This window comes from Gymnodraco acuticeps, unplaced genomic scaffold (genome assembly GCF_902827175.1).
Source record: "Gymnodraco acuticeps unplaced genomic scaffold, fGymAcu1.1, whole genome shotgun sequence".
Taxonomy (NCBI): Eukaryota; Metazoa; Chordata; class Actinopteri; order Perciformes; family Bathydraconidae; genus Gymnodraco; species Gymnodraco acuticeps.
Window position 1 is genome coordinate 7,475,917 of NW_022991154.1, and position 27,685 is coordinate 7,503,601.

Genomic DNA, 27,685 nt, shown 5'->3' on the forward strand with positions numbered 1-27,685 from the left:
TTCTGCACCACAATCGGATGCTGCTGAATTGGGACTACTAAATGAGTGAGACTCAAATATCAGAAGTTCAGAACAAGTTTTAGTAGTTTTTATTTTATTTTTACTTCATTTACTTTACACAGGGTCACAGAGAGGAACAAAGTTTTAAGATGTTGAAAAGTTCATTAAACATAAAAAGGCATTTCAAAGAAGTTGTGTTATTCTACATTTTGACACTAAGATTTTCTGATTTCACTACAAATGTATATCGGTTCCAAATATCGGTTATCGGTCTCCTTGATTACTAATAATCGGTATCGTTATCGGCCTTGAAAAAGCCATATCGGTCGATCCCTATTTTATTGGCCGCGAATCGGTATTGTTCTGATGATCTTTGACCTGATGTGATGGACCATGACGCTGTCTTTTATGTCCACCCGCCATTAGTATTCTGGATGATATTGTCATGGCAAATTCAAGTGCGGATGCAGAAAATCCAGTTTTTTCTTTACAAAAACACCCTTTCACGAGGCATCCACTGTAAGAAAAAAAGAGAATAATGGAGCTTGATATTAGCCCTAAAACAAAACAGAAGACGGAAACGCTTATTGTATTGAGATTGAGCTCTGGAACACAATTGTATTTCGTTTTTTAAGTTTCCTCGTTGTTTGGGGAGTGTCCATGCACACTATTTTAAATATGTAAAACCAGTATTTCTTGCATTTCCACAACAAAGAACACCAATTAACAAAACGTTCTCGCTATGTAATGAATCATGGGTGAATGATTTAGAGTTATCAGGAGTGGACTAACTTTAGTTAAAACCTGAGGCTAGCTTGATTTGTTTTTACATTAAAGGCTAATAATGGATGTTTTCCTCTCTTTTCTCCCTAGATGTCTTTTGTTTGCTATGATTCCCTAAACATCCGCTCTGTGGATCAGCTGTACATTGCTGGCACTGAGGAAGGTTACATGTATTGGGGGACTGGTACACCTCCGTTCTGCAATTCCAGCTCCCCTCCTCTACCCTCCGGCTGCGTGGTGTGTATTTACCAGTCCATACATGCTGTCTGCGGTGATCTGCTGAAAAATAAAACGCTGGTGATGGAGGGAAGTGGAAAACACATCAAGCTGATAAAGAGTGGTAAGTTTAACTCACGTTTTATTACTCTTTCTCAAACTCATACAATACAATAACAATTCAGAAAATCTGAGATGAAGTCAGTCTTCATGATGGCTCCAAAGCGTTGTACAGTCGATTAATTCCAATGAAAGTATTTATGTTAAGTTATGTCTGACCCCTTACTTGATGCTTCTGTAGTTTTCTGTCTGTGGCTTCACCTCAGCTGACACCATTCACTAACCCTGACCTAATTGACCTATATGGATAAATAACTGAACAGGGAAACAGACCCCAGGGTGTTCACCTTACTTCACCTTCAAGATATCCTGCAAATACAAATGTACCAACCAGGAAGAAACTCAAAATCACTACAAAGAGACAGACATTACAATTTAGAAGGAATAAAAAAATGACCACAAAGAGACAAAAAGCAACAACGAAGGGACACATTGATTACGAGAAGACAACAAATAACTACAAAGACACTGACAAAGGACTACAAAAGGGACTTAAAATGACCACAAACAGATAAATACATCTTTAAACAAGGAGCAAGACAACCATAAAGAGACACAAAACAATATAAGCAACTACAGAGACACACATTGACAAACTGAAGAAAAGGTGACTCAGATGAGTCACTTTCCTGAATGTGTAGCAGTGTGGGCACGCTTTCATTTATAACGGCTAACAGTCATGTGTGTTTCATTACAGTGTGCCCCACCCTTCTTGGCAACGGTGAGTGTTTTTTAAATCTCTTAATCATTGTGATAAATAACATCACAGTGGAAAGTGTTGGGAAGTTTAATCTAAGACTGACTGACTCTTTTCCTTCTTACAGCCACAAATGAATACACTGACCTGTCTGGAAATAACGCGGGTAAGCTAAATAAAGGTTCAAATGTGTGAACTAAATCAAGGAAGACCAATACAGACTAAAGGGATAGTATAGATTGAACATTACACCCATATGATACTGTTATTACACCCATATTACACCCCTACTGCACCGGTATTACAACATTGTTACGCCAATGCTATTATACCCATGTCCTACTAATATTACACCCATATAACACTGTTCATTAGACCCATAATACATCTATGTAACACCAATATTACACCGATACGACACATTATTACATTGTTATTACACCCAAATGACACTGTTATTAAACCCACATCACACATTAATACCCTCCTATTACACCCTTGTTACACCCATGTTATACCCATATTACACTGTTATTAGACCCACATTACATATTAATACATTCCTATTACACCCATATTACATTATTATTACACCCATGTTAAACCCATATTAAACTGTTATTAGACATGCTATTTTTACACCCATACAACACATGGACACAGCCTGTCAAAAGACAGACATAAAAGAACAGGGGTTGGATTATATATGTTTGTACTTTTGTAAAAATGCCATTTTTATCATGAGAATGAGTACGTTTACCTTTTTATATTTTTGAAGTATATTTATTTTGTAGTTCTGCACTTCCATGTTCCACTTGAGTGAGAATCTGTGTCCCTCTGTTTTATTTGATCTGTTATGAGTTACAGTAAGGACAGAATCAAACCAACCCATTTCCCATCTCACTGCTGCTGTCTGTTTCTGACAGGTGCTTCCTGTTGGCTGCTTCCTGTTGGCATCATCTTCCTCATCTTAGTCATTGCCAGCATCGCTGTGGTTTGTGGCAGAAAATACTGGACAAAGAGACGGTCAGTATAGTTGTACCACAGCAGATTTTGTGTAGTTAGCAAATATGTTTCCTGATTTGTCCAAAATAACAATATTTTTGGGGCAACACGCTCAAGCTCTGTCCCCACATTTTTATAAATATTACACATTATTATTCTTTTTTTTAAGCTTGTGATGTATCGCCATGAAATAAATATGAATGAACTTGAGCATTGAAACTCTCCTGTGTTTCCAGGCGGGAAACCCTTAAGCAAATAGAAGAAAAAGAAGTAAAAGAAGAAGAGTTGGAAGCCCTCGCTGACATGGCAGCATGAAGGAAACTGAGATCCACTGACATCCTTGCACACATGATTTCTAAATTAATTACATTTAGATAAATTCCAAAGATATGCCACAATTAGCACTTTAGCTCTATTTTATACCGACAATAAATGTGAATCTAAAAATAAGTGGACTTTTGAGTGTGTGATATTTTATAGATCTACTGTGACTGATTATGTCAAAAAAACATTTAAATGTTTTTCTTTGATAGACACATCTTTAACTTTTCCTTTATTTATTTTGTTAGCACCTACCCTGGGGAAAAAAGTAAAAGCAGAAATATCTCATTGTAAATACTCCTTTATTTGATCCACTTTAAAAGGCTGAGAAGTAATAAAGTTCAAAAATGGTCTGAAAAATATCAAAGTAAGAGTAGTCATAAGCGTTATCATTCTATTAACATATGTATATGTAGATGATAATAATGCATTGTCTTTTCTAAGCTGATCATATGTTTTATATCAAGAAAATCAATCTGCAAAATAATGCATGATTTTGTGTGTAATTGAAAAATGTAGTGTGGTTGACTTTACGATCAGTAAGTCTTTGCACATTGATTTTTGAGACAAAGTTAATTTACTTTCAAAGAAATACAATTGAGAAGTTAAAAATCACTTTTATTAGCATACAACATTTGCATTAGGCCATAAAGATAAACTGTAGGCAACATCATTTCATGGTTAATAATTCTGACAACAAAACATTATTTTGTATTAAACATACCCCAAAACCTTTATGTAAAACACACACAAAATCATTTCACTTGAGTATTGGGGAGTTGTCATTTTAAAATGGTAACTTAAATTAACAGTTTACATCATTTAACTGTATCAATAGTTCTCTGTCTTTCAAGCTGCATTCATTATGTGTTTAATGTGATTAGATCAATGGGACTGCCATTGAAAGGAGGTCCCTCCTTGTGATGAACCCATAACCGTGCAGCTTTACAGAGCTCTTTAACTCCTTTTAGTTTTACTCAACAACAGTTTTGATAAATGATCAATTATTCATTTTCCTATATTAAGCAAAATATTCCAAACATTTGCTGTGTGATTATATATGATGGCAAACTTTATATCTTTACGTTTTTGACTTTTTATCTGTTATCAGATAACAAAGTTGTCACAGTTTTTGTTTTTTAACGTGCTTTTTCTTCACCTCAAAAACACTTAATGCAGCTTTAAGTAGCAGAAACTCAAAATAAAAGAGGATATAAAAGTAACAGATTCAACCCTTTAGGATATAACAGTAAAGATGTTAAAAAACGTGATGCCGATTACCAGTTAAACCCAAGTCCAGGAGCCCCGAGAGCATTCAACTGACATCTGCACAAACTCCACGCTTGTACGTTCATTTGAGTCTTTGTATCAAACATTGAACTCTTCTGCACAGGAACTTTCAGATAATATATATATTATATATATGTATATAGTATAAATTATTATAAATAAATCTCCCATCTTACACAGAAGGAAGATCAGTAACACTATCAATCAGTAATAGCTCTGACAGTCCACATTATGGTACTGTCAGATAACCTGAGTGAAAAATATCTCCCTTATTTTGTTCCAAATCCCTTATTTGTCACCATGGATCAGATTTTGGGTTTGAAGCATGTTTTGACTGTTGCAGTAGATGGAGCTGAAAGCCCTGACACACCAAGCCAACCTTTGGTTAATGGGGACTGTTATCGGCTACTGTTGGGCTTTATGGCTGACCACCACGGTTATGTACAGGGTTTGTGGTTGTATAGTATTTAAACTCATCTACATCCAGGATAAAGAATTCATTTCTTTACCCCAGAAAATGGATCTGGAGAATACTTGAAGTTGATATTTAAGTGGGGGATTCTAACTAATGGAATTGACGTTGTGTTGGGAAGCTAAAAAAAGTTGTGCTTGATTCCCCCGTGAAAAGGATGGCCAAGCACAGTGGTTTACTCATAAATGGAGGATAATGCAAAGGCTTAGTGGCTTCCTGATTATTCAGCAAAAGGCTTTACACACTACATAAAAAAACATAACATTGTGAATAAAATGTATCAATTTAACCTATTATAATCAATCTAAATGTATGTTGACTTTTGTCAAGCTTGTAAATGATGATTAAATCACAATTATTGTAATTATGCAGTTGTCTGACAACCGTAACAGAAACATATGTAAATGATGATGACTATATGTGTATTGGAAGAAAAGATTTAGCCTTTTTTCTTTTGTTCAAGTGCTTCACTGTAGACAGAAGCCTCTGCCAAAACAACCTGTACTTTTTGGTGGCATCAGTTCTTTGACGTCAGCTTGGTGTGTCAGGGCACTAAATCTGTTAATGAGAGCTATAAAACAGCATCTAGAAAATATTCTATGAGGCAAAGCTCAAACCAGACCAGCTCCTTTACATAATCAACGACTCAATCTCGCAAACCTTTGTTAACGCAGCAAGATTGGAGTCTGGAAAACGTGATTCTGCAACATAACAGCCTATTTTTCCAGCCTCTAATATATTCAGAAGCTGGCTTTTCTGGAAAGTTTTGGGAGATATCTGGTAGTTCCAGAACTGCAGCCTCCTTCTTCCAGCTTAATCACTGGATGCAAAGACCGACAGTGTATTTTAAAGCATTTGACGTCCACATTGTCCCGTAGGCATGAGAAAATGTATCACACAAGCTTAACAGTAGTCGGATACAAATGATCAAAACTACCGAGATAAGTGTGAATGTCATAGAGAAGGTGCTGATGAGGAAGTGAAAGCTTGTGCTTTACTTTCAATGAACTTCACTCATCAATCAAACCTTAACAAGGAGCAGCCAGGTATCCTTAGCGTAGCATAAAGAAACAGCTAGTCTGGCTCTGTCCAAAGTTAATAAAACTTCCCTCAGTTATCCCATTTAATGGCTACAAATGGCTTTTTCGACTGGCCTGTTTACCATTCAATTCTAAATGTGTTGTATCCACAGTTGTATCCATCTTAAACGCTGTAGCTCATTCAAAATTGGATTTTGAAGCAAATCTGACTCCAAAAGCACAATCTTTTACAGAAAACATTTTTTTCAAAAAATAACTTAAATCTTGTTATTTTTCCATGAACCTTTGAGACAGCTAGCTCGTCTCTTTTTGGGCTCCTGGACTTCGGAACAACTTTCATATGCAATGCCTGTAACTTCATCCTTCCTCTCTCTGTTACTTAAAAAAACATTATAATGTAACAAATCCCATATATATAAACATTTCCGGTTAACATTTTGTGTATATGTAGCCCTCTATTGTCTGTAAGGCACTGACCTCATTACATACAGTATGAAAAACAGTGGTCAAATTGAAACTAGAGGTCTGTTTTTATGTTTTAGTTGACGTCCGGAATCTCCACCATGACCTCCTGTTCCTCAATAGAATTCACCACAGGTCGACAAGCTTTTTTCTTTCTGATGTACAAGATCCCAGCCGTGAGGACACCGACACCGACACCGACAACAACAACAACAACAACACCAAGCAGAATTTGCCAGGTCAGATTCTGCTTCGCCACAGGGTTCACTGTAATGAGAAATAGGAAACAGGTCGTTTTATGACAATTTTATTTGACTAAATCATTGTCAATGAGTTCTTAGCAATGCTGGCACCCTGGTTCTCTGGATGGTCTGTCTGTCTCACTACTCTTAGGTCAACATTAGTCTAATATAGCGTTTTCAATCAGTTAAAAAATGTATTGGCGTTAATCACAATCAATTGGTAAACTTGGTAATGTGATTGATTTGCGTTAACGTTCCCGCACTTAGGTTTCTTTTTGGTCATGTTGTGTCTCTTCCTGTTTGCTGTCCCTTTGAGTGACGTGTTGTGAGTGAAGGCAAACCAATTTGTTATTTATGTTTTCTCCCCTCTTTGTTAAACTCACAGTTGGGATTAAATATGTGGTACATTAACCTGGCTTAATGAAACATTTATGTAGACCATGGGCGTCGCAGCCATTATATGAGGGTGGGACAAGTCCCCCCCACCTTTTAAAATGATTAGTTTAGACCCCCCCCACCTTTACTATGCGGAAAGTCCGTGCATCGGTCTATCCACTCACCGCTCTTTGTAGAGCGCTGTGTCAGAGCTTCATTATCAAATCCATTCCACTTGCTTATTGTGAGAATGCCCAAATCAATAAAACTCCGTACCATGTTTTCACTGCTACTTTGTACCAAGGCAGATTCTTAGAGCCGTACACGAGCCGTACACATGCTGCGTGGTTTGTGTAGCTGTGTCTTTAGTTGTAAAATCATTTCCACGCTGCGAGGCTCCGGCGCTAACAGTTCACGAGCGTGCTCCACTAGCACCCGGATATAAGGCGCTGCTATTAAAGAGGTGGAGGGAGAGTCCTCTCCTGTCAGACTGAGGGGCTGATAACTACAGCTCAGTGAGGTAAAGGACTCTCTGAGAGGTGGAGGGAGAGTCCTCTCCTGTCAGACTGAGAGGCTGATAACTACAGCTCAGTGAGGTAAAGGACTCTCTGAGAGGTGAAGGGAGAGTCCTCTCCTGTCAGACTGAGGGGCTGATAACTACAGCTCAGTGAGGTAAAGGACTCTCTGAGAGGTGGAGGGAGAGTCCTCTCCTGTCAGACTGAGAGGCTGATAACTACAGCTCAGTGAGGTAAAGGACTCTCTGAGAGTTTAGATAGTTAACTTTAGTCTAAGTAGTGGGTCTCAAACGGTTTGGTAATCATTTATGTAAAGTATTTCCAAGGCACACCTTCATATGATCATTATAGTTATAAAAAGAGAATAACAGGTATGAAATAATTCCAACTCATACTATAGGACAGTAACACAAAAATACAGTTTAAAAGGGGAGTGATTTGTAAAATATGCATAAAGAAAAAGTAAATCTGTTTACAGTTCTGTTTCACATGGGTGTTGAGAGATGTATCCATAGATTTAGTCCCTAACTTTGCTCTCAAAGTGCACCAGATTGACGCATTTAACTTCAACATTTAAAAAAAAATCTTCCCAGGGCAACATACCCCCGGACCCCCCTAGAGGAGGTGAGGTCCACCACCTGCCCACACCCCACGTCAAATTGTCCCACCCACATTGAGGATGCTTCCTACGCCCCTGATGTAGACACTTGAATAATTATAACCAGATACTTGATCATTTTTAAGAACCTAAAGAAGATATAGAAATTAGCAAACAAATACCATACTTAAGCTATTACATAATAATATAATAGTATTAATATTCTATCACCTTGATACTGTAAAGTGTTAACATATATTACAACTCAATAGTAATAACTACTGTCTTAATCTGTTCAGAACTGTTACATCTTTAATCGGTTATTGTAATGTGAAAACCCCCATATCTCCTGCTGTCCCACAGTCAGGTTCAGAAAACAGGTTTTGCAACATTGTCTGATGAATACAAATTGAATACAAAATGAATTCCTTCAGATGCTGTAAGAAAAACTAACTGCTTACTGATAATCAAACAAACAATACAATACAACTTTATTTATATAGCACTTTAAAACCTTCAGACCAAAGTGCTGTACAGAGAGATAAGCTCACACAACATAATATAAATACATTTAAAATACAAGATACAAACACAAAACAAACCAGAATAAACGTAATAATAAAAAAAAAAAATAACAGCCATATAATAAAAACAATAGACCACTGAAAGCAAATAAAAGCAACAATCTACTTGTTTCCGAATGCTAAGGGGAAGAGGTGGGTTTTAAGACGGGATTTAAAAACAGACAGTGTGGGAGCCTGTCTGATTAACAAGGGAAGGTCGTTCCACAGTTTAGGGGCGGCAGCAGAGAAAGCACGGCCCCCTCTGCACTTAGACTTTGTTTTTGGCACCCTCAGGAGCAACTGATCAGCTGACCTGAGAGTGCGAGTTGGCGTGTAGCTGTGTAACAGCTCAGAGAGGTAGGGCGGGGCCAGGCCATTGAGGGCTTTAAAAGTAAATAAAAGAGTTTTAAAATGAATCCTCAAATGAACGGGCAGCCAGTGGAGTGAAGATAAAATGGGGGGAATGTGCTCGTATTTGCGTGTGCCAGTTAGTAGCCGTGCTGCTGCATTTTGCACCATCTGCAGGCGAGCAAGTGAGGACGCACTTATCCCCATATATAGGGCATTACAATAATCCAAGCGGGAGGTGACGAAGGCATGGATTACCGTTGGATTACCAACAAGAGTGTGGCATTCTTTATTCTCGTCCACTGTGCTTCTTACAATTGACACTTTGTGGGTGAACAACTGAACAAATCTAAAAGATACAGGAAGTCTCTTTTTTGAAATGTAGCTAGAAGGTAGACCACATATGATTTCCTTTGCAATATATTTGCTCTTACTCTATTTTATGTATCTGTATTTTATTGCTCTTTATTAAAGCTACATTTGTTTGTTTTGCTCTCTATGGTAGTTTTCTTCTCTGCTTAATTTCTAGGAGACAGGGCTGTTATACATGTTTCAAATGAAAGAAATGTAAACTGCTGTCAGCAGACCATTAAGTGGTGTTAACACACGCAAAGCAATGGTCCTATAATGACAAAGTTGAGTGTATCTGTCGAGACGTGTTAACTCACCTGGGATTGGTTGAGAGGCCTGAGGATCTGAGATAGGGCTGCTGCAGGTGTCTGAAAAAAAAACAGTATATGTATTTCTAAAAGAGTAAAAACTCATAGAAGAAGATGAATTTTCCTTTCTCCAGACAGATACTCCTATAAAAACAGGGGGATGGAAAATAACTTGTTAAAATCTTTAGTATTTCTCTATATTCCTTTGAACCCTTCAGTCTACTCTTTGTCTCTTTTAGCCTTTGATAATGTCAGTCTGCTTGAACCTTTGCTCTCAAAGTATAAAACAAAATGACATGGATTTTTAAAGGAGCCTTCTATAAACTGAAATGACAAACTTTTCAATAGCAGTTAAAAAGCGGAGTATCAGTGTAGGTTATGAAAGCTCAGTGGTGTTTGAGTTTTTCCAACTTTATTTGAACCTCCCACATAATGAGTAGAAAGAGTCTTTGACAGTTACAGGAGGGGGGCGGTTTACAAATACTCACATTCAAATATGTTTTTCACATTAAAGTTTCGCAACATCAATGCGATACTTACATGTGCAGTGGGCTCTCTCGTAGGTCTAAAGGAAGAAGGAGATACACAGAGAAGGACATAATTAGAACTAGTAAATATTCAACAGATGTTAACAACTGTGTACAAACACAATGCTAACATTCCGCAAAGATCTTCAGGTTAACATAACCGCTGCTTTGGATTTGTAGTCAGTTACTTAAAAATGTAACAGATTAAATTATTATGCGTTTTTTCAGGATTTGTTCTGTACAGAGACAGGAAGTGCACACTAAGATTTTCAAGTGTGAGATTGCAAAACATGTGGTCATCGCTTGTTGCTGCTTTTTAGAATAATAATGAGCTAAACACTTTTAGGGGCGTCAACTGTTGGTCAAACAAAACATATATTTAAATATGTCACCTTGAGGTCTTAGAAATAATGTTCGGCATTTTTAGCTTATTTCTAAACATTTTCCAGATAAAAAAGGGAAAAAAGCATGCATCTTTTGGCCATAAAAAACACGAGAAATAGCAGAATTTGCATTAAAAAAAACACCTATTAGAAGAAAAACGATTTGGCCTATATCAGACAAAAAACTTTTGAAGTATTTTATATAATATAGTTTAATTTAATATTTTGTGCTCATACATTTTTTGTGGGCTTTCATTTTTTAAGAGGAGTTTTGGTAAGGACTATTTATCATCTACACGTAGTCGGGGACAACAGGTGAGCTCTTTTAGCCGCACTAAAATAATACAAATATGCAAAAAACCTGACAAAATGTACTTTTACTTTAAGCTATCACCGTCATCCGGTCAACATTTTGAATGTGTCTAATACTATGCGTTTATGACTAAATACATGCAGAAATAATGACATTCCCATCAGCCTCAGATTAAACTTGGTGTTTAATCACGAAATATAAAATAAATAGATGAAATATAACTAATACGATACATTTTTCAAATGTTGTTGGGATAAAAAAATGTGGATTTGGTAACATGTTCCCCTATATAAATGCTATCATATAAGCCGGGTAAAAGTTGCTTGTTATAGTTTTACTGAATTATGTATGTATTTTCTCATGTGCTATAAAATGCAGTAACCGGTAAATTCAAGTAGAAGTATAAACTCTTGAGAGATGATCCAAAAATACAAAGTGCAGGAAATTTGATTTGAGAAAATGTGTGTTACTCACCAGTCTGTTGTCACCAGTCTGTTGTCTGGAGTCTGTTGAATTCGTATTTGACTGAAGAAACATGCAGAAGAAAACAGTAAAATGTCAGATAAAATTATGGATATTTATTTTTGGATTTAAGACCAACTGGTTTAATATAAAACAATGCATTATATATATTGTTTTTGAGTGTGTGTGTGATTCCATGTGTTTATTTTCAGGTAAGTGCAAATGGAGCCAACAGCAGCATGTCAGAGATGAACCTGGAAGAGGTTGCTATGGGACGTGATGCATAATGAGGCCATGTGTGAAATGTTGGGTTGATTTGTCAAATAGTGCTGTCACAATGTAAGATTTTCTTATTATTGTTTCTGATAACTGGTGACACAATAACGCTGGATATTATCAGGATATCTACAGACAATCTTTAAGTCTGTTTTTATAGTGCAATTTGGCTCTTTTTTGGTCAAATTATGTATACTTATATTACAAATGAATAAAGGTGAAGAGAGAGAGAGTCTGTTGCATTATATTTTCTAAACTTATCCTATTTTTATTTAAAAAATAGCATCTACACCATTGTTTAAAATGTTGGAATTTGCTGTTATACAATGTTTTGCTTCTTTCACTCAATAACAACTGTTTAACTGTATAATTCTGACACTAATTGTGAAAAACAAGAATAAAACTTGAATCATTTTACTCCAGTTCAGAGGTGTTTCAGTGTCGACAACTATTCGTTGAACCTCCCACATCATATGCCTAGATTGTAGGGGAACTCTTCATATGTGACATTACAGACATAGAAATATCTTAAACTCCCTATGTGCTCATGCCATGTGACTTTAACACATCTGAAATGTGTTCAATATACTCCCATCTATGATTTGAACTGTGACTTTAAATATAGTCTTAAGTGAATGTACTTACACTACAGGTGCTTGCATAGTTAATGTTGTCGTGGCATAGTTTCGAGGTGAGGGACTGGTTCGTCAGGCTCTGGACTTTATTTTTATCGTAGTCCTGTTTCCGGGCGAGGACTCCTCCCTGGGAAATAAAAACACAGACAGCCGGGTTCAATAAGACGTCAGATTAACTAATAAAGCACAAGTAGATTTTTTATCTTTTGAATGACAGTTCATACAACTATTGCACTACTGTAACAACATTTTGTCTTTTTTTACAAAAAAGAGTGTCCTCTCTTATAAAAGAGTGTAGATTATGCAGATTCTTTGGATTTCAAAAGCATCTGGTTAAAATCATTGCGCCCATATAAATGTAATATTCAGTCCCCCTCAATTGTTTTATGTACTGTGGATGGTAAGGGTTACAGTTCTAAGGCATGTTTTGCTTGCAAAAAACAGATTTCACTACAAAAGTGTTCCACACGGATCTGAAAGTGTGGAACGACTCCCCCTTTTTTTTAAGGACAGCAAACATACTGGTTTAGTTCAAATGAACATGGTAAACATTATAACTGCAAAACAATAAAATGTTAGATTTGTCATTGTGAGCATGCTGATGTTAGCATTTAGCTGTAAGCAATGCTGCTTGCATGGCCTAAAGCAATGTTATTTCACTCCCGCAGCTGTGAAGTAAAAACTTCTTTGCAGCAATGTTGAGCCAATCATGAAATGAGTGAAACTGGATTCGCCTGTCAATACACTGATATTTATTGAGAGCCTGAGCGGCCGGAGAGTTCACAGCATATTACAGTTCCCTGCAAGACACCAGCCAACTCTGCCCCAAAAGCGCCAAGCACCCATCTATACATGGAGAAGAGGAGGGCCCTAAAACACGCGGGTTTTCCTTTACTGCATGCCAGATGTCGAGACAAAGACTCGTTGCATTGTAAACCCACATGAGCCAAGCTTCTCCCCCACAAGACATCAGATGACCTCTTGACCTGTGTCTTCCTGAGAAGCTATGGATCACATTACAGGCAGGAATACACTTCAACCATATTAAACAGATTCCCGAGGACAAATTACTAAACTCTATATACTTTAACAAGACCAAAATATTCCTTTACAGCAGCGACTACCAGAGAGCTGAAATCTCATGTTATCTCTAGTTTCATTGACAGTTGCAAGCAGGGCCGCCTTAATGCACGGGCTGACCTGGGCTGAAGCCCAGGGGCCTACGGAGATCAGGGGCCTATCATGAGCCAATACAATTTTTTTTTTTTAAATAAACAAAGTCTTGGCTTTCAGAATATGACACTTTTATTTCCAAAATCACAGGATAAATACATTTTTGAAGCTTGTAAAGGGAAGATGACAGCTCTCACTCGCCACCCTGCACTTCCGCAGCGCCACCCCCCCTCCCTCCGGCTGAAATTATGAATGTAAGGCATACAGTAATCATAGATAACACGGCAGGGTCCGTTACAGTTTGTTTTCATCTGATTTCAAATAAACAAAGTCTTGGCTTTCAGAATATTAAACTTGTTTCAGCAAATTCAGATGATAAATACAACTTTGAAGCTTCGGCATAATTACAAGCGGAGAACGGAGTAACTTGACGTTACAGCAGGCATAACAACAGCCGGTGTTTCTCGTGAGTGTTTCCCCGGGAAACAAACACAATACACACAAACACAAAAATACACAAACACACACACACACACACACACACACACACACACACACACACACACACACACACGCACTGTACTTTCTTTGACTGCCGGATATACTTTTTAGATTACCACATTGTTGTTGATTGTTCAGCCGTTGCAAATGTTCCCAACAAAGACGTTATTTCCTCCTTTCGCACACACACGTGAGCTTCCCCCAGACCAGTAATCCAAACGAAAATATCTTCCCTCCGTAGTAGGGTGAATTGCCCTAATGTGGGACATTTTTTGCATTTCAGACCTCTGGAATATATTGCGATATGAAGCCGATACAATAAATCAAAATCCAGTACCATTCTGAAATCCCCAGGATGTGTCCTAATCAAACCAAAAGAGAAAATGCAGATATTACACTCATAAAAGAAATGGTAGACATATCAGTACTCTTAGTGCCAAGTTGTCTCAGACAATCTGCATTTCCTAATGTGGGACAGTTCTGTGCAAAATGTGGGACACTGAAAAGTCTATGTTAAAAAGCCTCAGTCACCTTAATTCATGTAATAAAAACATCTCAGGCCAGTAACACTCAAAGCTAAATGTGCAATACCATGTTCAGCTATGTTACTATTTATAATAGATGTTTTTCTTTAAATTGAAGTTAAAAGCATCAATCTGGTGCACTTTGAGGGCAACATTAAGAGATTTATGGATACAGCTCTCAACACTCATATGAAACAGAACTGTATATATTTCAATAATCCAAAAACCATTAGAATATGCTCACAGCCAATAACAAATCATTGATAAACTCCTCTCTCCTATCTTTATCTTAGTCTGCATTCTTTCTTTTTTTATTTATGCATATTCGACTAATCACTCCCCTTTTAAACTGTGTTTTTTTTTTTTTTACTGACCTATAGCACATATTGGAATGATTTCTTAACTTAGGCTATTTTTTACAATGTGTGTTGGAAGGATTTATTAAATGACTATGAATATTTGGGCTTAAATTAATGCCATCTTTTAAACTCCGACATTTATCCATAACATTATCCCTGACTTTGTCATACCATTTTAACAGAGATGCAGCCACCCCCAATTTTTTAATATAATTTGCCCATCACCTTAAATATCTAAAATAATGCATTAGAAGACTAAAACCCTGTAAATAACCATTGCTCTTGCCAGAGACGTGCACACATAGACTCTAGGTCAGGCATCCTCAAACTACGGACTCCGGTCCGGATCCGGACCGAACCACCACTGTCTCCGGACTCTGAGCAAATTATACTTTCCATATGTATTATCTCTCTGTATTATATGTGAGACATCGCCACAACGCATTCGCAACGAGTCAAAATTCTCCGCTATGTCCACTGCAAACAGCGCTCTGCATGTCTGACTGTTCCACTCATGGCCGTATCCACCATTGAGGTCACCGAGGTCCGGACCTCGGTAATATTTTCCGAGCTGTGTATAACAAAACTTGTGAAATAATTGCACTAAACGGGGTTCTTTGTAGTACTTCCAATTACTGCCGATGGGGGCGCTGCATAACTACGTAGCCTCGATTAAAGCAAACAGAAGAAGACGACATGTATCAACAAACCACCGCAGCCCGGACTTGTATCGGATCAGCGGAGGAGTGATGAGGTATCTAGAGATCTGAGTCCAGCGGGCTGCTTGTGTTTCTGTTCATCAGGACATCATATGACCAGCAGATCCTGTGTGAACGCTCTACGTTAGTCAGTGGACGTCCGACAACATGCACACTAACTTATATTGCAACTACAGGCTATACTTTGGTTTAAATTGCGTGAATAAACTAGCTAGAGAGCTACAGTTAATTACATTCATCCAATGTCAGAAGGATTACCTTTTAACAAACGTTGCAATGCTTTTCTTTCATTTCAATTTGAGTAAAACATTGAAGATATAACATTGTATTGTTTTCTTTTTACACTGACTCAGATATAATGAAGAGACTACGTCAGTCGAAGCTCAGCTTTGGTAAGGAAGAGAGAGAGAGAGAGAAAGTGATGGTAGTCAGGGAGGAACTGCAGGTACAGTCACACAAAATAATGTATGCTTAATAACCCTATCTATTTATCTATCTGGTTTATCTATAACAATAGTCTTCATTTACAATAGGCATCATTTTTAAACAACATACATCTATTGCAGTTATGATGTCATAATAACATACAATTGTATAAAACACAATTTGCTTACATCTTTGTTCTCTTTTGAGAATCAAACAAAACAGATTTAAATAAAACAAAAAGTGCAAACAAACAAGTGAAATGAACTAAACTGCTGAATTGCTTTTAATTCACTGGCAGGAGCGACAAGTGAGGAGAAGCAAAAAGTAAACAACGAGGGAGAGATTGAACAAAGAGAAAGAGTAGAGGACAGAGAGAGTAATGAACAGGAAGAAGACAGAGAGACTCAAGAAGATGGAAGAGAGGCTGCAGGTTATAGAAAGGAGAGAGACATGGAAAATGAATGTTGACAATGTGTTGTGATCATTTTAGCCTCTTCTGCATGTCCAGATCATTAATAGTAACAATCAACTGATTCTTATGCATTACACTTTCAAAAATAATTGATGCTGACATTGTCAGCCCACTGACATGGTTTGAAATCAATATATTATCCAATGTGGGACCCCCCACAGGACTTAAAAAGCACCTAACTAGATCATGAAAATCCCAAAAATCTCGGGGGGTATCCCCCGAACCCCCCTAACATGTTTGGACCTCGGTATTTAGGAAATCCTGGATACGGCCCTGGTTCCACTGTGTTCCACCTGTGTGTGTCAACGCTTTGGTCCAATCACATTCAGCATCCAGTCAGCGTTTTTCCCCCCCAAACAATCTGCGAATCAGAGGCACAGTAGGAAGGGTCTTCGCGGACTGCGGGTGGGAAAAATGTGTGTGTCTCTTTCAACCTGTCTAAGTCAGAGCGAGAATTAAAAAAAAATAATTCAGAGCGAGAGTTAACAGCTCATCTAGTTCCATCTGTACTGTAGCTAGTAGCCTAGTTTCACCTACTGGGGTGGCAACTGACACCCTAAAAATAGGCCTTGCCACTCCAGTTGGCAGCTTTGTTTTGAAAGAAAAGTTGTGGCTCATCGGACATTTATGAGAGAAAGTCTCTAATGTCCGAGTGCAAGTGAATGCAGCACAAGATGCACGTCATTTAACCCCTCCCCCGGTCCTGGCGCGAGCGTGGACATACGATTGGCGGCCATTTCATTTTGAACTGGACGGCGCAAAACGAGAAGCATTCTGACCCAAGCGCTGAAGGAATGAGGTATTTGCGGTCTACACTGACAGAGAAGAGACTGTCAGTTTGACTGTACTCAGCATTGAATCAAAACGCACTAAAGCTGTTGATCTTAATACGTTTGTGAGGCGTTTTGCTGAACAAGATGGTAATCGCCGCATTCAGCTGTAATAGACATGCCAACTTGATGCTCTGCTCACGGATGAGCATACACAACTATTAAGATGATGACCTTACGTGTGTAAATATATTGTTTTCTTTGAGGGGGTCTGCCCCCAAAAAACAGTTTTAAGTCCTGAGAAAGTCAAATCAGACGGTTTGTAAAACTACACTGCCCAGCCAACAGAAAGTAACCACTTTGATTGAACTAGGCCAGTAGGTAAGGGCATTCCACTGGATAATAACTGCAGTATAAAAGAATGTATGACTGAAGTGATGGAGACCATGATGAAGGCAAACAAAAAGAGGAAATAACAGGTCAAATCAAGCAAATCCCCCTCTCAGATTCCACAGCAACCAGAAGAACATAAATACTGGCTGGTGATTTGATTCATCAGCTTTGTGATGGAATAAAAAATGCACAGTGCATTTCCTTAGCTGTGGGTGAGTCCACTGACACCACTGACAATGCTCAGTTGCTGGTGTTTGTGAGTTTTTATGATGAGGCAAAGGGGGAGTTTGTTGAAGATGTGTTGGGCCTGACGAACCTCAGTGGACACACAAGGGGGAATACATTTATAAAGCAATAATGGGAATGCTGAATGAAAGAGGGTGCAGCTGCCTTTATTCATAACTGTGCAGCTCTTACACTGCGACTCTGAGGGGTCAAGCACAGACACAATAACAATGAAAACTGCTGCATACAGATTATTTTTGTTTTTGCAACCTCGTGTTAAGAATCTTGTTGCAATTGTTTAAAAGTTTGAATGACCGTAATAAACGGACCTTTGTCTTATTGAAACATTTATTTTGGACCTTTAAGATTTGTATTTGAGTACCCCTGCTCTAGGTAGTGCTTGAGCACCTGCCCGTGTTGCCCTCTTGACAGCAATGTGCCCTTTTGAAAGTTCGTTTTTTACAGTTTTTTTAAATTAATTTTTTACAGTGTACTGTATGTGGCTCATGGTAACATCGATCAATTCTGGATTAAAAGCTTCTAATATACAACAATGCCCCAAATGCGCGTTGTAATTTTGTCAGACATCCCCACACGTGCCCCGCGGCACTCCCGTACGTGCTCTGGCTGCAGCCCCTCCCTTCCCTGCTCTCAAAGTGAGAGCTGACAGTCAGTCAGTCAGTCAGACAGGCCACGGCGGGTGTGTGGTGCAGCAGCACGCAGCAACACGATTAAAAGTGCCCTAGTGACGACCAAGTAAGTAACCACCAGGTAACAAATACAATGAGTGTATTGTTTAATCCCCTAAATCAGATGCCAAACTAAACTATACGGGGTTCGTACGGTCATTGAAAACCTGGAAAAGTCATGGAAATTCAAAATGCAAATTCCAGGCCCTGGAAAAGTTATGGAAAACAATATTTTTCCCAAAGTTTTGGAAAAGTCATGGAAATGTACCTAAAGTTGCGTCAAATATAATTTACATTTGATCTAATCGCCGAAATAATCTGCGGTCGCGAGCTGTTATGTGCCATCATGACGCGCATGGTGTTATTTTTTAATATATGAAGCGCGAGCTGTGTGCTCGAGTCTTCTTGCCTGTCGGGCCGGCTGAACTCTGCTGCTCCGGGATGAGGGTCAGCTACATTATCTACGGTGTGTTCGTTAACTGTGCGGAGTCACTGTGGCACAGACTGAGCCGCTGGTGAACAGCTGTTAGAATGGGCCGTTCAGGTGTTCAGAGCAGAGCAGCAGAGCGTGATGTGAACTGAAAAGTTTTTCTGTCGCAATATCATTGTCACTATCTGCTAACGTTAGCTTTAGCCTTCATTTTCTAATAGTTTTTTTCATAGGCTATAAACAGAGGTGGTATAAGTATAGAGATTGTAGGCTACTAGAGTAAAAGTAGAAGTATACTCAGATCTTGTAGTCTACTTTAGTAGAAGTACTCAGATCTTGTACTTAATAAACGTAGAAGTACTCAGATCTTGTACTTGAGTAAAAGTAGAAGTACTCAGATCTTGTACTTGAGTAAAAGTAGAAGTAGGCTACTCAGATCTTGTACTTGAGTAAAAGTAGAAGTACCAGAGTGTAGGAATACTCTGTTACAGTAAAAGTCCTGCATTCAAAATGTTCCTCAAGTGAAAGTAGAAAAGTATTATAAAAATACTAAGAGGCATGAAAATACATTTTCAAAATGCTCAACAGTGCTGCCAAAATTATAAACTGACTGCTACACAATTAAAATAAATGCTTTTATATATTTCTATTAGATGTAACTCTTTGGCGTTTCTGTTATTATTACCTGCTGCTTTAGTTGTTCTGACTGCTAAAATCCTCTATTATTCCTAATTTTAAAGCCGATATTCCGTGGGGTCGGGGGGCTCGGGTCCTTGTCACCTTTTTCATACTTGATGAGTTTGCATCCCTGACTACAGTTGCTTTAGCGTGTAGAAGCTAGTAAGCCTACTATTTGATTTGTTTTAGATAGGCATCTGCATCAGACAGCATATGGTTATTGAAATAAATATATATGCAATTACGACATACAAGATGTGCCTTTAATAAATCTCACACTACTAAGGCAGCCGGCGGTTCCACCAGGGGCGTCAATCCCGGGGGGGGGGGATTTCGTCCCCCCCTTAGCTTCAGATTGGACCCCCCTAAGTCATTTAGAATAATACAAATAAATGTTAAAATAATAAAAAAATTGATAATAAATCAGTAAAATCAGGCAAAAATAAGAATTAAATAACATAACCCTAACCTAACCCTAAAACCGAAATAAAGTAACCAAAAACCGAAAAGAAACTAACAAAATCCGAATTTTTGCGCACAATTTCGGAGCGCACAATTTCGGCGCGACCGCCACGACGACTCAGAAGGTGCCCTTTTTTTTCTCTTGAGCACCTGCCCCTATAAATGTCTGTGCACGCCACTGGGCCTCTTGCACAACCCATGCCCCTTTTAGACCTGTCCCACATTAGGCAAATCATACTGTCCCACTTTGCGAAACATGTTTCCTAAAGTGGGACGATGGAACATTTGATTGAAATAAAAAATATAGAGTATATTTACACCATATTATAATATGTTCTGATGAACAAACATATCATAAACACATCCTGATAAAAACTTGCAAGATTGTTTTATTTATACGAAATGTAAAACCTTAACATTACATTTGTCAAAACACTATGTCACTGACCTTTGGGTGGTCTTCACACAGGGTACTTCCTGTTTGAAGGTTTTCCCACCCTCATCTGTGATTGGACATTTGAGAAGTCATGTGATTTTGATTGCATGACATCACAGCTTGTGTTTACCCATAGTTTAATTGACTCTCATTTGTTTGCGGAAGACCTACACCCATTTGAGCTTAGGTGTCCCACATTAGGGCAACTCACCCTACTTTGATCATTTGCTCCGCTAATCAATCAGATCGATGGATTCCAGAGATTTTTCTCAAAAATGATGACTCCGTAACAGTCAGTGGGCACCACTTAACAGCCAATCAGAATGAGAATATGTTTCACATGTGACTTATTCAAATTGCGAGTGATTGAGTGACGGATGAAGGTTGTTTAGGAGAAAATGTCGGAGAAGAAAAAGTTTGAGAGTGGCGCTCGGAAAAGGAAATTGTTGAGGGAAAAGGAGTTTCGAGACAAGCAGCTATTACAAAACATGCCGAAGCTTACAGGTTATTTTAAACCTGTAGGCCGGGATGAGGAGGAAGGAGGACAGATGAGTTCTGTACCGAGCGGCAGCGGTGCCGGCCGCGGGGCCTTGGAGCCAAGTAGGCCGCCTGGTTCTGATAGCGATGGAGTAGCTGGAGTAGCGGGAGAGGAAAAACAGACAGGAGGGACATTATCTGTTGGAGGAGATGGGAGGACGAGGAGGACTTGCTACGTGGGGAGCCAACGGCAACCGGACAGATACATGAGGGAGGCCCGATACGTCACTCATCTGGAGGAGAGGACCAGGCGCACGTAGAGCAGAGTGGAGAAGTGCGATCACAGAGCCTGCCGAGGCTATAAATGACTTTGATTTGTTGTTTAAATAGGGGGCCTACAAAACCTATCAGCCCCAGGGCCTGATGGCAGGTTAAGGCGGGCCTGGTTGCAAGGTGAAATGTTATGAAATGAGTGACTGATACTATCAATATGACTAAACTGTGACCGACCCGATGAAGAGATGACTTAGAGATGGTGATTCAAACATAAAAGTCTCCATTGATTTGATGAAGATAATTGTGAACCGACCACTCTGTGTTAAAGTCGGCAGGAGAGGGAGTTAGCTGTTAGCTGATAGCTGTTAGCAACCAGTGGGCAGGTCAGTACTAAATACGGGGCTAACAGCTAACATTAGCAGAGCATTGAGTTACATTGTGATGGGTTAAAGGTCTATTCATTCAAACTAGTATTGGCAAAATGTGAGTTTCCTGCTCAAGTTTTTTTTAACCCCATCTTGTTCCGAGTCCTAGTGGTAACTTCTTTCTGCACTCTGTAACCGTGATTATAAAAAAAAACATATTTTCGAATGTTCTGTGTCCATGCACAAATTGAAAATGTGCATAAATAGAGGTGAACAAACAGGTGATCCGGCCTGGGTAAACCTGCCCCCCTGATTGAACTTCTACTGGCACTGCTCTCAGGGTGTCAGAAGCACACAAGGGAGGACACCAAAATAACTACAGTGTACAGAAGAATGTATGGCTCTAAGATTGCCTTATCTAACCCAGTGACGATAAAAAAACATCCTTCAGTCTGATCCTAGCTTCCTAAAGTGTGTAAACTGGTTACAATGAGTGGGACTTACATCTTTGTCCTCCCAGCAGGTATCACAATCGGAGGAGCGGGACAGTTGGTGAAGGTACCCATCTGGTGTTTTGGTGACGTTGCAGGTTAGCTCTGGTGGAGCATCTGCTGCAGCTGCAAGCATCACTGCAAGAGCTGAGAATGCTGAAAATAAGAAAAATGGAAGTTATTAAAAAACTAAATTCAGACATTACAATGTTAACTCATTTCTTACAGGAATGTCATGAACATTATTGTTGTTATACATTATTAAGGTATTGTAATGCAGATGCAATGCTATTATTAGCAAGCTAACATGCTAACTAGTAACTCTGTTGTCAAGTCATACCTGTGCAAGTACACAATGAGGATGTATGGTATGTACAATGTTCTTTCTCTGGGGCCAGTGATGCTATATTCAACACTTGCAGTCAACACATAAATGTCCATTTTTACTTCATACTTATTTAATTTTCTGGACTGCTAATGTGTTCTATAGGTTTTTTGTGCATGTAAATGGTCTGCAAAGGCTAAATTCCCCAAAGTTCCCTCCATAGGGAGTTTCTCTCCCACACACTCCCCCTACCTGAAACACCTCCATTGGACTCCTTTGTTTATTTCCATAACGTAGTGACATCACAATGTAACACTATTTTCAAGCGCTCCAACACATTGTACGTGATAGGCTATGTGGCGGGACATCTCTAAGACCAATCACAACAGAGCTGGCCAGCTAACCAATCAGAGCAGACTGGGCTCTGGTTTCAGACAGAGGGTGAAAAGAGGTGCTGCAGCACAGGCAGTATGAGAACAAGAAAGAGCTTTTTGAACATTAAAGCATGGAGACATGTCACAGTAGAGAAACAAAATACTATTATGAACCTGAAAATTAGCAGAACAGGGCTTAAAGGCATAAAGACAGACACATTTGGATTGGCCACGACGCAAGCTGAGGCTTAAATTCTGAATATCAAGAAAAAGGAAGTCTGCAGTAAAGGAGGAACTGAGATGACAGGAGCTGATTAAGAGGTGAGTCAACCTGCTTATCAGAGCACATGTTTAATAGTTTGAGTTAGTTTTATAATATAAATACAGATTAGCTGCACGTACAGTATGAATGAACAGCAACTAAACAGAGCTAAGTGAAGCGGGAAAGTGTTTTGGTAAGCTTTGGTTTTTCAAAGATAAACTGTAGATTAGATTCAGATTAGTTGATCATAGAGCTGTCACGCTATTTAAAGTTAAACATGATATTTATTATCATATGCACAACAATTACAGAGTAGCTGTCTTCAGGAATTAACGTGTCCTCACAGCCTCCCTCTATCAATCACACAAAGAAAAACAAGAAAGAAAACATGCAGGTGAAAAATGAGAATCCATGACACAAAATAGTGCAGGAGTACAAATAAAACACTAATAAGATATGTAAATAAAAACTATAGTTTTGTGTTAGGGAGAGTTTAATTCTTGAAAAGTGGAAGACTTTAATCTAAAGTTTCTAAAGTGTAGTATTTTTTTAGAATAACTTGATTTCAATTGAGTAGTTACTGTTTTCACAACCTGATTTTAACTTCCTGTTACTCATTTATTGACTGTCGTGCCTCTCAAGACTTTTACATTTTAACATTATTTATTCAGGCACATTTTCATTGTCTTTGTACTTGCGTAAAGAATGAATCTATCTTGTCCACATCATCGACTGTATTCCAGTTAACCATTATTACACTACATTTAACTAAGTTCATTCATACTTTACCACTCGGACAATATTTGCAAAGCCACCTACTGTTATTCAGTAAATACATATCAGCGTAACACACTGTGTTATGGCTGTTACCATGGAAACACTACTGCCTTGAGGCTCAGGTTACACAAGTTGCAACATAAACAGAACATATTTTTGACCCATCATCAGGACTTTGCCTGAGCAGCGGACAATTTGCCTTAGATCCAGACACATGTATGTGGCGAGGAGGAAATGAAAAGACACTTTAACATGCCCCACCCTGGAAACAACAACGGGGTCAGCCTGTTCGTCTCATATTTGAGAGACACACTCACTCAGGAAAAGGTTAACAAAACAAACTCATTTGACACTGACAATGATTCTATTAAAACAAGTATAATGTGTGTATCAAAGCCAACACTATTTTAAACAGATTAATGAGTCACATTGCTGCACTGGATGACATGTTCCTTATCACATGCGCACGCGCACACACACACACACACACACACACACACACACACACCACACACACACACACACACACACACACACACACACACACACACACACACACACACACACACACACACACACACACACACACACACACACACACACACACACACACACACACACACACACACACACACACACACACACACACACACACACACACACACACACACACACACACACACACACACACACACACACACAAACACTGTACTTTCTTTGACTGCCGGATATACTTTTTAGTTTACCACATTGTTGTTGATTGTTCAGCCGTTGGAAATGTTCCCAACAAAGACGTTATTTCCTCCTGTTTTTTTGTTACGCAAATTACTGTGCCTTCTTAAACATGAATATGAATATTTTATTTTTTAAAAGTCAAATATTATTCAAAATGCACTTTTTCATGTTTTTTACACATACATATGAGTCCCCACACACTCACTAGGAACCGATGGTGAGCTGAGAGACAAACACAGGGTAGAAGTTGATTACTAAGCGGGCATAGACGCTGTTTGAAGTAACTGTTTTTTAAGTCAATCACATGACCACAAAGACGACAAACACCCCCAGAAACACATCTAAAACAGAGAGTGATGACCACAAAGTAACTCAAAAAGCAGGGTTCTTATCATGTCTGTGCCAATGACTCTTTGAGGTTGAGTTTAGGCTTTCCAACCAGCTAAGAGAGAAAGGTTGTTTGAGTAGAATAAGTCAGTAAGCTCAGCATGTACAGTATGTTGATGAGAGATACCATTTTGCACAGCATTTGGAATTAGCATTTAGCAAAGGAAGCAAACAACTCGCTGACTTGAAGAGTCCTTAAACGTTTCCCAGAAATGAATCACTTCCTGAACCAAGTAGAGCCCTCACATGTCGGGGAGGAGTCTCCACATTTCCTCCTCCTCTAACTCAAGCAGCCTTGCTTGACCACATCAAACTTCGAAGTATGGGGTCTGTGACCCTATGTCAAACAGCAATCTGTGACACCTTGATGAGTCATTTAGGACTTGAAGAGTCTGATAACGACGTAGATTCATGGATTGTTTGCTTTATACTTTGATTCCACTTTAACAAGATGATAAACGTTGGCGGCGTGTCTATAATTCTTGTGTGTTCAGCATTATACAGACAGATTACCTAGGGTGTACAAATGAAAAGGTAACACGCTGTAGCTTTCACCTCTAAAGCAGAATAAGATTAATATGAAGTCTATTCAAATGAATCATGGTTAACTCTCACTATAATCTACAGAGGCGGGACGGATTTTCTTTTCTCTATGCCACACTGCCTCACATACTGTAAACACATGCTCAAAGACCGCTTTACCACAGTTAACAAGACAATTAAACAGTAAATCTCACAAAAAAGGGAAAAGTAAATACTAATCTAAAGCATGAACCAATAAAAACCCTCCAAATCAGATGTCTTTGTTTGCCAGCATTTGTTTAAAATGAAAAGTATTTCACATCATTTATTAGAAGTTCCTGTTTGCAGTGTATCCATGGAAGTATGGAGTTGGAGTACTTTGAGACATGTATCCGTTATGCAGTGTCTTCTCCCATGATTCCTAAGTGTATCTATAGACATTTATTTAAATTACAGATGTTGATGTGCTTGACATAAAGCATGTTAAATTAAATGCATCATGTCGTTGTGTCCAGATTTGATCAACCTTTGACGGAAGCCAAATGTAGCATTCAAACTACAATCTTCCTTTTTTAAAGCACCAACATGATGCTTATCTGAAATGTAACTCCTCCTTGTGTCTTGTCCTGTCTTACTTCCTGTGCCTGATGTCTTGTCTTGTGATTAGTCTTTTGTCTATTAGTCTTGTTTTCCCTAGTGTACTCTGTCGGTTTGTTGTCGTTGTTCCCTTCGTTGTTACTGTTGGTTTACCCTGAGCTCTTATACCTTGTGTTCCTTATTTTGTCCCCCGTGCTCCCTGGTTTTCTACATGATTAGTTTTTAATTGATTATCATCTTCTTGTTAATAAAAGCTTATTTATTGTTAAATCTATCTGCCAGCTCATTTTTAACTGCACTAGCACTCTTGTCCAGTCTGCAGGTGGAAAGTACCCACAAGAGGCCACTCCTTTTCCAGGAACATCCATCCATTTCAAGGAATCTCTGATACACTTTTCATTCTGTTTCTTGCAACGCTTCACCAACAATGCACCTGTTACACCACATATCAGACTGCCTTTTTAGGTCTAACAAACATGTAATGTACACACTATCAAGAACATACTACATACATCATGTTACTAAACTGGAATATTGAGGTTTATAATAATGTATGAATTATGTAAATGACTCATGAACAAATCAAAAAGCATCTTCGTATGATACTTAGTGTCTTATAGCATGTTGGATAGTTTGGATATTATAAGTTGCTGCTGCAGATGGAAACCCCCATTGCAGAAAACATCACTCAATATCGAGTTTTTGTTCTTACACGGCCCCTTATTTTTATTTACCTTATTTTCTGTAGCCTATTATTACTTTGTTTTAACTTTTCACCCACCGATAGTTTCTTTTTACACAAACAACTGCAATGTCTTTTCATTTATATGTCTTGAATGTGATTTGATTAATGCAACTAAAATAGATTTGTATTATTTTTTTCAGGTTTACATTTGATGACATTCCTGAAGTGTCATTTACAGCCGACTCATACATCAGTAGAGTTTGGTTTCACCTCTTTAGCACTGTAATCTAGATGCGTAAAAACAACTTTTTCAACTTACCGACTGCAAGAAGCCCACATGTGATGTTAGTCATTTTGAAGTTCATGTTGTCGGCGGAAAGTATGTAGTGTGGCGGCGCTGGTTGAATTAAGGTCGACTTCCGCAAATTGAGATAGGCTATATAGGCTACGTGAGGGCGGAAACTTCTGGAAAAGGGAAACGAAAAGTAGAGAGACACGGGGAGGGCTGAACAACAAGATGACGTAGCGATACATGATATTACGAAAGTGTAAGTGACGTGTGTAAAGTAAATGTGTATGGTGCGTCCAGAGGTTTTCAAACTGTGGGGCGCGCCCCCCCTGTGGGGGGAGCAGAGGTACTGCAGCGTGGGAAGAAGTTGTAAACAAACACTGGTTGCTCGAAAAATCACAAAATAAGTTTTTAACAAACCCGACAGTTAAAAGAAAAGCGGACGAGGTTGTTGATGTTTGATGTTTACAGAGAGAACAGCTATGAGGTCTGTGCAGAAAGCAGAGCAGTAGCCTATATATCACTCGGTATAACAGGCCTACTCTCTGTATTTGCTTTAGTTTA

General features: G+C 38.7%; 1 protein-coding gene across 1 annotated transcript; it reads right to left on the minus strand.

Moving 5' to 3' along the window:
* Positions 1–3,742: 3,742 nt before the first annotated feature.
* LOC117560567 lies at positions 3,743–27,685 on the minus strand. The gene is made up of 7 exons (XM_034237491.1): positions 27,152–27,685; positions 22,182–22,324; positions 12,313–12,429; positions 11,404–11,454; positions 10,247–10,271; positions 9,716–9,766; positions 3,743–6,673 (listed from the first exon to the last, which is right to left on the minus strand). Exons 1-7 carry the CDS (start codon positions 27,195–27,197, stop codon positions 6,483–6,485), a joined length of 624 nt encoding a protein of 207 aa, XP_034093382.1. The 5' UTR covers positions 27,198–27,685; the 3' UTR covers positions 3,743–6,482.

Coding starts and splice junctions, on each gene's coding strand:
- LOC117560567 (XM_034237491.1), bottom strand. CDS start 27,197: ATGAACTTCAAAATGACTAACATCACATGTGGGCTTCTTGCAGTCG. Junction 10,272..11,403: donor AGACTGGTGACAACAGACTG/GTGAGTAACACA, acceptor TTCTTCCTTTAG/ACCTACGAGAGAGCCCACTG. Junction 6,674..9,715: donor GGCCTCTCAACCAATCCCAG/GTGAGTTAACAC, acceptor TTCTCATTACAG/TGAACCCTGTGGCGAAGCAG.